General features: G+C 39.7%; 1 protein-coding gene across 5 annotated transcripts in view; it reads left to right on the plus strand.

Moving 5' to 3' along the window:
* Positions 1 to 12595, plus strand: part of IQUB (IQ motif and ubiquitin domain containing) — a 79178-nt gene extending 66583 nt beyond the window's left edge. For all 5 annotated transcript variants that reach the window (XM_086395821.1, XM_086395818.1, XM_086395819.1 and 2 more), the window contains 3 exons: positions 4777 to 5025; positions 6306 to 6491; positions 12214 to 12595. In XM_086395821.1, coding sequence (XP_086251947.1) covers positions 4777 to 5025; positions 6306 to 6491; positions 12214 to 12396 — 618 coding nt within the window. In that variant the 3' untranslated portion in view covers positions 12397 to 12595. The remainder of the gene's footprint in view (positions 1 to 4776; positions 5026 to 6305; positions 6492 to 12213) is intronic.
* The last annotated feature ends 227 nt before the right edge of the window (positions 12596 to 12822 follow it).

Raw genomic sequence — 12822 nt, forward strand, 5'->3', positions numbered from 1 at the left:
ACAAACAAAAGCTCATGACCAGACTGCTTCACAGGAAATGGTATTAAACATTTAAAGAAGAATTAGCATTTATCCTTCCCAAACTACTCCAAAAAGCTGAAGGGGAAAGAATATTTTCAAACTCACTCTTTGAGGACAGCATCACCATGATACTGAAACCAAAGACAACACAGAAAATTACATACAAATATCACTGATGAACATACATGCTTAAGTACTCAACAAAAGGTTAGCAAACTGAATTCAACAACACACTAAAAGGATCATGCACCATGATCAAGAGAGACATCTCTGGGATGCAAGAATGTTTCAACACTGCAATTCAGTATCATATACCACATTAACAAATTGAAGAATGAAAATTATATGATCATTTCAATAGATGCAGGTAAAGTTTTGACAGTCTTCAATGTTTATTTGTGGTTAAAATTTCTCAACAAAGTGGATATAGAGGGAACACACTTCAACATAATAAAGGCCATATATGACAAACCTACAGCCAACATAATACTCAATAGTATACAGCTGAAAGCATTTTCTCTATGATCAGGAACAAAAAAAGGATGCCCACTCTTGCCACTTTTATTCAACATGGTATTGGCAGTTCTCACCAAATCATTTTGTCAAATCATTGTGTAGAACATCTGAAACTAACATAATATTGTACATCAAGTAATATATTTCAATACTTAAAAAATATAATAAATACAAGTCCTCCCACCAGAAAAAAGAAGACTCAGATGATAGCATCTTTGAGTAAGAGTACTTTTAATTAATGTGTCAGATGAGGTAATATCCAAAACAACTTATACAACTCAATAGCAAAATAATTTTAATCCAATTTAAAAATGGGCAAAGGACCTGAACAAACACTTTCCTGAAGAAGGCATACAAATAGTTAACATGTATATGAAAAATTGTCACTCATTATCACTAATCATCAGAGAAATGCAAATCAAAACCACAATGAAATATCACCCCCTCAATGTTAAAATGTCTGTTATTAAAATAACAGAAGATAACAAGTATTGGCAAGGATGTGAAAAAAAGGGAATCCTTGTGTACTGTTAGTGGAAATGGAAATTCATACTGCCATTATGGAGGTTCCTCAAAAAATTAGAAATAGAACTACTATATAAAAATGCAGAATTTCAGAGTTTGAACACTGATGAATGAGCCAACCCAAATTTAGTGTGAAGTTGGAATGAAATGAGAACACTTGTTTTAGTGGGCTTTTATTTATATATGAATTTATCTATTGCCTGTAAGAAAAATTAATACAGAATAGCACCAAAAATCTAAATTCTTCTTAAAAATAAGTGTCAAAGGACTTTTTTCCCCCTTCTTTTTGGAAAGTTTTCTTGCTATTGCAACTCAAAGCCTCTACCTACTCATTTTTTTCAGCCAGTTAATTTTCTAGGTGATTTTACCACATGTATCTAAAAGTTGATGAACAATAGAGTTTTAACATTTTGACAGAGCGAATGAATATGACTTGAAATTTAAATTTTTCATAGAATAGAAAGTTAGGGAAAAATATAACTTTAAGATTAACCAACTATTTATCTCATTCTAAGATAAGTTAGACAAGGCTGTGGTCCTAGTGTGATTAGATTGACTAGTTTTCTGTGAGTATGGTTTCAGTGTGTCTGCCCTCTGATGCCCTCTTGCAAAACCTACAGTCTTACTTGGGTTTCTCTTACCTTGGGCGTGGGCTATCTCTTCACGGCTGCTCCAGCAAAGCACAGCCGCTGCACCTTACCTTGGACAAGGGGTATCTCTTCACCGCCGCCCTTCCTGATCTTCAACGTGGGATAGCTCCTCTAGGCCCTCCTGCGCCCGTGCAGCCACGGCTCCTTAGAAGTGGGGCTGGTCCTCCCGGCCGCCACCCCTGGCCTCCGGCGTGGGGAAGCTCCTCTCGGCCGCTGCCCCTGACCTCGGACGTGGGGTAGCTCCTCTCAGCCACCCCCCAACCTCAGACATGGGGTAGCTCACCTCCACCATTTCTGCACTGTCGCAGCCTGGCACTCTCAGCCACTGCCCCTGACCTTGGACATGGGGTAACTCCTCTTGGCCACCGCCTTTCGGGCATGGGGTCCTCCCGGCTTCTGCCCCTGACCTCGGATGTGGGGTACCTCCACTCGGCCGCGCTTTGCCTGCGCTTAGTGTGCCGGTCAGGTCAAGTGGGCCTTAGAAAGCATCACTACGAACAAAGCTAGTGGAGGTGATGGAATTCCAGTTGAGCTATTTCAAATCCTGAAAGATGATGCTGTGAAAGTGCTGCACTCAATATGCCAGCAAATTTGGAAAACTCAGCAGTGGCCACAGGGCTGGAAAAGGTCAGTTTTCAATCCAATCCCAAAGAAAGGCAATGCCAAAGAATGCTCAAACCGCACAATTGCACTCATCTCAGATCAGCTCAGTCGCTCAGTCATGTCCGACTCTTTGCGACCCCAAGAATCGCAGCACGCCAGGGCTCCCTGTCCATCACCAACTCCCGGAGTTCACTCAGAGTCACGACCATCAAGTCAGTGATGCCATCCAGCCATCTCATCCTCTGTCGTCCCCTTCTCCTCCTGCCCCCAATCCCTCCCAGCATCAGAGTCTTTTCCAATGAGTCAACTCTTCAAATGAGGTGGCCAAAGTACTGGAGTTTCAGCTTTAGCATCATTCCTTCCAAAGAAATCCCAGGGCTGATCTCCTTCAGAATGGACTGGTTGAATCTCCTTGCAGTCCAAGGGACTCTCAAGAGTCTTCTCCAACACCACAGTTCAAAAGCATCAATTCTTCAGCGCTCAGCCTTCTTCACAGTACAACTCTCACATCCATACATGACCACAGGAAAAACCATAGCCTTGACTAGACGAACCTTTGTTGGCAAAGTAATGTCTCTGCTTTTGAATATGCTATCTAGGTTGGTCATAACTTTCCTTCCAAGGAGTAAGCGTCTTTTAATTTCATGGCTGCAGTCACCATCTGCAGTGATTTTGGAGCCCCCAAAAATAAAGTCTGACACTGTTTCCACTGTTTCCCCATCTGTTTCCCATGAAGTGATGGCACTGGACGCCATGATCTTCATTTTCTGAATGTTGAGCTTTAAGCCAACTTTTTCACTCTCCTCTTTCACTTTCATCAAGAGGCTTTTTAGTTCCTCTTCACTTTCTGCCATAAGGGTGGTGTCATCTGCATATCTGAGGTTATTGATATTTCTCCCGGCAATCTTGATTCCAGCTTGTGTTTCTTCCAGTCCAGCGTTTCTCATGATGTACTCCGCATATAAGTTAAAAAAGCAGGGTGAAAATATACAGCCTTGATGTACTCCTTTTCCTATTTGTAACCAGTCTGTTGTTCCATGTCCAGTTCTAACTGTTGCTTCCCGACCTGCATACAGATTTCTCAAGAGGCAGGTTGGGTGGTCTCACACATGAGGCACTCATCTCACACGCTAGTAAAGTAATGCTCAAAATTCTCCAAGCCAGGCTTCAGTAATATGTGAACTGTGAACTTCCTGATGTTCAAGCTGGTTTTAGAAAAGGCAGAGGAACCAGAGATCAAATTGCCAACATCTGCTGGATCATGGAAAAAGCAAGAGAGTTCCAGAAAAACATCTATTTCTGCTTTATTGACTATGCCAAAGCCTTTGACTGTGTGGATCACAATCAACTGTGGAAAATTCTGAAAGAGATGGGAATACCACACCACCTGACCTGCCTCTTGAGAAATTTGTATGCAGATCAGGAAGCAACAGTTAGAACTGGACATGGAACAACAGACTGGTTCCAAATAGGAAAAGGAGTACATCAAGGCTGTATATTGTCACCCTTTTTAATTTAATTTATATGCAGAGTACATCATGAGAAACTCTGGGCTGGAAGAAGCACAAGCTGGAATCAAGATTGCTGGGAAAAATATCAATAACCTCAGATATGCAGATGACACCACCCTTATGGCAGAAAGTGAAGAGGAACTAAAGAGCCTCTTGATGAAAGTGAAAGAGGAGAGTGAAAAAGTTGGCTTAAAGCTCAACATTCAGAAAATGAAGATCATGGCGTCCGGTGCCATCACTTCATGGGAAACAGATGGGGAAACAGTGGAAACAGTGTCAGACTTTATTTTTGGGGGCTCCAAAATCACTGCAGATGGTGACTGCAGCCATGAAATTAAAAGACGCTTACTCCTTGGAAGGAAAGTTATGACCAACCTAGATAGCATATTCAAAAGCAGAGACATTACTTTGCCAACAAAGGTTCGTCTAGTCAAGGCTATGGTTTTTCCTGTGGTCATGTATGGATGTGAGAGTTGTACTGTGAAGAAGGCTGAGTGCTGAAGAATTGATGCTTTTGAACTGTGGTGTTGGAGAAGACTCTTGAGAGTCCCTTGGACTGCAAGGAGATCCAACCAGTCCATTCTGAAGGAGATCAGCCCTGGGATTTCTTTGGAAGGAATGATGCTAAAGCTGAAAGTCCAGTTCTTTGGCCACCTCATTTGAAGAGTTGACTCATTGGAAAAGACTCTGATGCTGGGAGGGATTGGGGGCAGGAGGAGAAGGGGACGACAGAGGATGAGATGGCTGGATGGCATCACTGACTTGATGGTCATGAGTCTGAGTGAACTCCGGGAGTTGGTGATGGACAGGGAGCCCTGGCGTGCTGCGATTCTTGGGGTCACAAAGAGTCGGACACGACTTAGCAACTGAACTGAACTGAAGATAAGTTAGCTCTTAACATTTTGCCTGGCTATTAAACTTCTCTTTCTTTCTCTTTTTTTATTGTTTAGGTCCCTCAGGACCCATTGAAGTTCTATAAGAAAATTTACTTTTGCCACAGTTGCCAGCTCTATTTGCCTTCTACAGAGTTTCCTGTATCATCCACCTCACACCGCATTTACCACTGTCGTCAGTGCATTAACCTTGACAATGAGAGTCGAAAACGAGAATCATATTTGAAGTACAAATGTTTACTTCAACGGCTCTACTGTTCAGAAGCTGATTATGAAGATGGTTCTGAAATTGCTTTCCTGATACAGGTATGATGAGTAAATGTTGCCAGTCATGGATGAAACCTGTTCATTGATTTTACAGAAAAGATTTCTTCTTTCCCATCCAAGCCTTTAAAATAATGGTTCTTCTTCCTGTGTTTATGCTTTCTGAAGCTTGCCCGTCTGGCAGTCCTAAGTTTATATATGCAGTCCTCTTGATAAAAAGTCATTTCAAGAGCTGTAGCTAATATGCTTTAAATTTTTAAAAAGTTTATAAGCAGTTATTTCATTTCCCCCCTTTCCCTCTTTTTTTTTTTTCACTAAAACAATGATGTTTTTAATAACACTAACTGAATTGCTTATTCTTTTTCACATCTTAATTTCCTAATTTCTAAAATGGGAATAAAATGATCTGCAAATAACCCTGAGGATAAGCTGAAAGTTACTAATGAATTTTAGAAAGTACTTAATACCATATAAATGTAAGGTACAACTAGCATGTTGGAAGAAATACACACTGCTTTCTCTGGATGCAGTCATGACTGTGAGATTGGTAACATAGTTTCCAATCTGCAGAGTGAGCAGAGATTGGGCTTCCCAGGTAGCTCAGTTGGTAAAGAATCCATCTGCATTGTTGGATACCCCGGTTCAATTCTCTGGTTGGGAAGATCCCCTGGAGAAAGGATAGGCTACCCACTCTAGTATTCTTGGGCTTCCTTGGTGGCTCAGCTGGTAAGGAATCCGCCTGCAATGCGGGAGGCCTGGGTTCGATCCCTGGGTTGGGAAGATCCCCTGGAGGAGGGCATGGCAACCTACTCCAGTATTCTTGCCTAGAGAATCCCCATGGACAGAGGATCCTGGTGGGCTACAGTCCATGAGGTCACAAAGAGCCAGACACAACCGAGCGACTAAGCACAGCACACACACATGGGGACTGAAAGGCTTCCCTGGTGGCTCAGTTGGTACAGAATCTGCCTACAATGCAGAAGATCTCCTGCAATGTAGCAGACCCAGGTTTGATCCCTGGATCAGGAAGATCCCCTGGAGAAGAAAATGGTGACCCACTCCAGTACTGTTGCCTGAAAATTTCCATGGACAGAGGAGCCTGGTGGGCTAAGTCCATGGAGTCCCAAGAGTTAGACACAACTTAGTGACTAAACCACAACCACCACCATGTGTGCTGAAAACCTCATGAATACTGTTTCCCTTTAAAAAATACACTCAATTTGTTTTTTCAAGGAATATAATAATCTTAAAGAAATTTTATGGTTAGAATAAAATTTTATGTTTAGAATATTTTTATCTTAAAAATATGTTTTGACATGCAGCTACAAGATATACAGTACCTGACAGAGAATATCTGGGCATCCCAGTCTGTGCTCAGTGCTTGGAAGGATCTCAATGATCTGGTCATGGTTAGATGGGATAAGTCTGTGGAATGGTCTCCCTGGAACTGCATTCTTCTTACCAAAGATGAAGGCGCTACTCATCTCAAGCTAAAGAGTATTGAAGAGGTAAGAAAATCAATCTGTGACCTTAGTTTGATCACTGGAATTATTAGAAGTAACTTGACTGCCTTTTAGGGTTTCCCTGATAGCTTAGCTGGTAAAGAATCTACCCACAATGCAGGAGATCTGGGTTTGATCCCTCGGTTGGGAAGATCCCCTGGAGAAGGGAAAGGTTACCCACTCCACTATTCTGGCCTGGAGAATTTCATAGACTGTATAGTCCACGGGGTCGCAAAGGGTTGGACATGACTGAGCAACTTTCACTTTCACTTGACTGCCTTTTACTACATTCCATGCATAATTTGAATAGTTTCATTGGATTAAGCAACAGAGAACCCATGGATAACAGTAACAAATACCTGGATGGTATGTATGGCAGAGATTGAAATTTAAAGGAGGTTAAGGCACAAAAGGGAGAAGGCAATGGCACCCCACTCCAGTGCTCTTGCCTGGAGAATCCCATGGATGGGGGAACCTGGTGGGCTGCAGTCCATGGGGTTGCTGGGAGTCAGACATGACTGAGCGACTTCACTTTCACTTTTCACTTTCATTCATTGGAGAAGGAAATGGCAACCCACTCCAGTATTCTTGCCTGGAGAATCCCAGGGACGGGGGAGCCTGGTGGGCTGCCGTCTATGGGGTCACACAGAGTCGGACATGACTGAAGTGACTTGGCAGCAGCTTGGCAGCAAGGCACATAAGAGATAAAGATAAGACATTTGGAAGTCTTACAAGTACCTAACATGAAACCACTCCCTCCTAATAATAGCAAGTTCAAGCACATTAGTACCACAGTAAATTTCACAAGAGCCAGGGATATTATTTAGTTTTTTTGTGTCTATATCTCTAATACTTACAACAGTGTCACAGAGTAGATAATTAATATGTATTTGTTGAGTGAATAGATGAATACTATCACCAGATAGGTATTATGGAACCTAGAATCTGTCCTTTGATTATTCTTTACAGGTCTGCCTAAAAGCACACTAACTTCTCAGATAAATTCTGTTCATAATTTTGTGTCCTAAATGGCAATCCTACCGATGGGGTGTAGTTCTGAGGCTTAATTTTTCATTTGCTTCCAACTAGCTAGGAGTGGGGAAAGTGCTATAAAAATTAAACACCATTTAATTTCAGTAACTTACAAGATGCAATCTGTAAAACATTTTGATGAACAGAATTGAGGGGTCCCTGATGAGTTCTCAGAAAGCTCCATTTGCACTAAGTAAACCTTCGATCCCAACAGCTGATACTGAATCTCTGCTTCCCACTGATTAAATTGCTGTACTTATTTGATGCAAGATGTCAGCTAAGGGAAAATAAAGAAATGACTTCAAACATAATAGTCATTTTGAATCGTGCTCTTCCCTGTAGGTGTTTTTACTGGGGAGGGGGAAGGTATAAAGAGGAGGAAGTAATTAAATTGTTCACTTTTTTGAATAATTTTCCAGTAGATGCCAGGATAAGAAAAATTTCACTCTAGGGACTGGAGGAAAGGGTAACAAACTGAAGCCGTGTTAAATATTATATTTAGTGAACTAAGCTGCCCCATAAATATTCAATTACTGGAAGCCTAGCCAATGCTAGCAGAATCATTTCATATAGGAACCATAGTGGAATTGAAGTTCATTCCCAAAGGTGATATTCCACTGCTTCTACAATTAATGCGCAAGCTCCCTTTGTGTATTTAATCAAGTTACTGCAGTATCAAATTAAATGTTTTATTCACATGCGTTTCTAATTTCAGGATCTTATTGAATTTCTGTAAATAGAGCTCCATTTACACTAAGTAAGCCTATTGTAAATAAAGAAGTGACTTCAAACATAATTGTTATTTCAGACAAACTAAAATAAATTGATGTTTTATGGTTTGGGACTGGTGTAATTTTTAAGTATTAATATTCATCCTAGTTAAAGAACAGATTATGTCTTGTGGCAAAGTAAAGCATTTCCAGAATTTCCTAGATACACAGAGCTATTTGCTATCAAAGGGCTTCCCAGGTGGCACTAGTGGTAAAGAACCCGCCTGCCAGTCCAGGAGACATAGGAAAGGCAGGTTTGATCCCTGGGTTGGGAAAGTCCTCTGCAGGAGAAAATGGCAACCCACTCCAGTATTCCTGCCTGGAGGATCCCACGGACAGAGCCTGGTGAGCTACAGTCCATAGGGTCGCAAAGAGTTGGACACTACTGAAGTGGCTTAACACACATTTGCTATCTCATTGAGAAAAAAAATACTTAACCATTAAAATAATCTTGACTCCTACAGTCAGTCATGACACAAATTGTAGGGAAAGCATGGAGAAAGGCTTCTGTTCTCTGAACTGTATATGAGGCAGATCAGTTTCTCACAGTGTGTACACTGGCCAAAGTAGGAAAATGGTGGATTTAAAGTCAGGAGACCTGACCCAGTATTTCCCCATCTGTCACTGAGGATCCACAGGACATTAGGACCTGCCTTCTTTGCTTTGTAAAATTTTATAAACATTAGCTAAAAACATGAATCTGGTATAGAGGATTAGAGTGCTATGCTTAATCGCTCAGTCGGGTCTGACTCTTTGTGACCCCATGGACTGTAGCCTGTCAGGTTCCTCTATCCATGGGATTCTCCAGGCAAGAATGCTGGAGTGGATTGCCATTTCCTCCTCCAGGGGATTTACCTAACCCAGGGATCGAACCCAGGTCTCCCTCATTGCAGGTGGACTCTTTACTGTCTAAGCCACCAGGCAAGTCACAGAGGGTAAGAGTAGCCTTAGCTTGAATTCTGACTCTATCACTTATGAGTTGCAAGAAGTTGGGCAAGTTTGTTACTGTCTCAATACCCCAGTTTTCTCATATATAACATGGGGATAATGAATATTGGATATTTTTCCATATTATATTATTCTTTAAGAGTTACTTATTGTTCTTTTTATTGTATGTAACATAATGTGATATTCTCATCTTTAATGATTGATTTGGCTTTGTTTATGCACTTTGAAAATCTATAAGGTTATCTATGTGTATTGTTTAATGTTGTATTAATATTAATATAACATAAATGTGTCAGTATTCCTTGAATGAAATACGGACTAAGAAGTGTTGGGAGGAGGTTAGATCAGGGTTTTGTTGTTTTCTTTTTTTGGTCGCACTGTGCATCATGTGAGATCTTAGTTTCCTGACCAGGAATTGAACCTGTGCCTCCTTGGAATGCCAGTGAACTCCCTAGGTGAATTTGTCTGTAGAGAAGAATTTTTTTTTTTATTAAAGTATAGTTGATTTATAACATTATAGTTAGTTTCAAGTGTAAAACATGTTTCAATAGTTTTATAGATTATATTCTATTTAAAGTCATTATAAAACAATGGCTATATTTACCTATGCTGTACGATATATTCTTGTTGCTTATCTATTTATACAAAGTAGTTTGTGTTGCTTAATCCTATCTTGCCCCCACACCTTCCTTTTTCCCACTAGTAGTTACTAGTTTGTTCTCTGTATCTATGACTTGTTTCTGTTTTGTTTTGTTATATATATTTGCTTTATTTTTTGGATTGCACATGTAAGTGATAATATAAAGCATTTGTCTTTCTCTTTTTGACTTATTTCTCTAAGCATGATACTTTCTACGTCCATCTGTGTTGCTAATGGCAGCTTTTCTTTCTTTTTTAATTGAGTATTATTCCATTGTGTATATGTATATATATCCCAGAGAGGAAACCTTAAAATAAGCCCAGGATACTTCTATGTAATGTTTTCTGTAAGAATGCCATGTCCTCTGGCTCCTTTTCTCCAGGGCTTTCTTTACCCTAACACTGTGGAAGCATCTTTAGGAAGGAGATAATCTGACCTTTCAGAAAACAAATTTTAGGAGGAGGTACAGGTAGTCTTTGTGATTTGGTTGAAAAGAAGAGTCAGGTAAAATTAATAAAGAAAATAAGTGGTGTTTGTTAATTCAACCATAATTTGCTTTTGAATCTGAGGGTTACTATGATGAGTGCTTGAGGAAAAACAGAGAAATCTAATGGATACAATTCTTAATCATCTCAGTTGCATTTGAGCTTAGCTGTAAATAACAAATTAAGCAATTTGCAAGCAAGTTAACTTAACAAATTAACCAAATATGGGGCTGCTTTTCTTATATAACAGGAATCCAGAGTTTGGCAACGACAGGGTGGTTGTATGGTAGCTCTACAATGTTCTCAAAAATCCAGGCCCTCTGACTTCTTCCACAGCCATATTTAAACTTTGGCTTTAATCCTAATGATTGTGCACTCTTAGAGTTAGATAGCTACTTTACCTCCTGCATTATACCCACCTCCTAGATACAGCAAAAGCCTAAAGGTACTTAACAGGTGAGGCTTCCCACTCCCGAAGAGCTTCCCTGTAAGCTTTATCCAGTGACTTCTTTTTAAAAAATATACACATATACATATGTGTGTGTATATATATTCACATATACATATTTCTGCCATGTATATATATGTGTGTGCATATATATGTGTGTGTATATATGCATATATATGTGTATATATATATATACACACATACACACATACATGAAAGTGAAAGTCGCTCAGCCATGTCCGACTCTTTGCACCATTCTCTAGGCTAGAATACTGGAATGGGTAGCCTTTCCCTTGTCCAGGGGATCTTCCCAACCCAGGAATCCAACCTGGGTCTCCTGCATTGCAGGCAGATTCTTTACCAACTGAGCTCTCAAGGAATGCCAGAAACTTGTCATATGATCAACCCTAGCTATAATAAAGGCTAAGAAAGCTGAGCATGTCACAGAATACACAATCGGGCCCCTCTGTAAAATCAGGCCTCTAAATATGAATGGAAGAGAGAATGAATATCGGATTGGCAACTTGCAGTGTGCCCCTTTTATTAGAAAACAGATGTTTTCTTTGTCTGTAATGTGGCAAAGCTACCTAACAGAGAACGTTCAAAGTGCTGTTACAGCTGTGGAGAGACAGGGAGTGTTAAATGTTAGTAACAAAGAAAAATGGAAACGCACAAAAATTTGCTAAAAGGCAGGAAGATTATTTTCTGTTTAGAAGACAGAAGAGAAATAGTGCAGACACTCACATCTGTGGTAGTAAAAAGGGTGACAGAAAAGAAGTTTACATGGTCACAGCACCATTGTTTATTTATTTAATTTTTATTTTATTATTGGAGAATAATTGCTTTACAATGTTGTATTAGTTTCTGCTGTACATTGTGATCTTTATTTTGAACTCTGGAGATATAAGGGGAAGGACTAATTTTAGAAAAAAATTCAAGTTGGTAATTGTATCAGTATTGAAATAGATTTAAAGAGAACCAAGGTGACAAGAACATTCACACAAAAATATTGATTGTTTACCTAAGGTGACCAGAGACACATGTATGAATAAGACCCAGTTTGAATCTTTAAGGAGTCTTCTTTATTATCATGGAAGAGACTTGCAAGTAGATAGTGAAGTCCAAGGCAGAATGAATTAAATACACATTTAAAAATATATGAAAGTGCTTGCAGGTATGGAAGAAGGAGGGGTTAGTTTGGACTCAGGTCAGAGAGAAAATCTAGAAAGACTTCCAGGTTTAAGTATCAAAAGCTGAGCCCTGTAAAATGATGGACAAAGTGAGGGAAAAAAAAGTTTCCTGAGCTGAAAGAACTGACAAGCAAAGGCACTGAGGCATAAACGTGTTTTTGTTTGGCAAGATTTATCAGTGACATTTAATACAATCTGACTTTTTTTCTTTTCAGGGATATGAACCCTTGTTTATTCACAAGATCAAACACAAACACTTCCTGGCTAAGAACTATTTTTCTCAAATTCCGCTACTGGCTTCATTTTTACTTGATGATGGTGAAGTAGAGGAAATCAGAAAGAAGCATCAGTCAGAACCAACAACTAAGATTTTAGAAGTCCACAGGCCTGGTCCTTAGAAGATCCAGGACTCTTTGTTTGATGATCAGAATTTTTGTCCACTGCTAATAGAGTAATACAGAGGTCACACAATACAGAAGTAGAATTTTATCCTTTTATTGATTTTAATTGTTATACTGTCATAAGTTTTATGGAGAAAACATCCCCATTGCTTTATTGTTAGTGTGAAATTTAAATATAATTTTGTTACTGAAATTATTTCAAAGAGAACATTTTATTTTTACTTTTTCTACATTAATTTATTTAAAATTTCATGTACATCATATTAAAGGTAAAATCAATGTACAAACAATCAGAGAAGGGCAAGTAGAAGACTGTGAGCATTCCTCTGTTGCCCTGGAGTAAGGCATCTGACTATATAGCTCTTGCTCACAGTGATGGGAGAATGGTGGAGTACAACTGAGGTGGGGGAGCAACCAGAGCTG

The sequence above is a fragment of the Bos grunniens genome, chromosome 4 (assembly GCF_055505025.1).
Source record: "Bos grunniens cultivar Pamir isolate PY7600 chromosome 4, Bosgru_T2T1.0, whole genome shotgun sequence".
In the NCBI taxonomy this organism is placed as follows: Eukaryota; Metazoa; Chordata; class Mammalia; order Artiodactyla; family Bovidae; genus Bos; species Bos grunniens.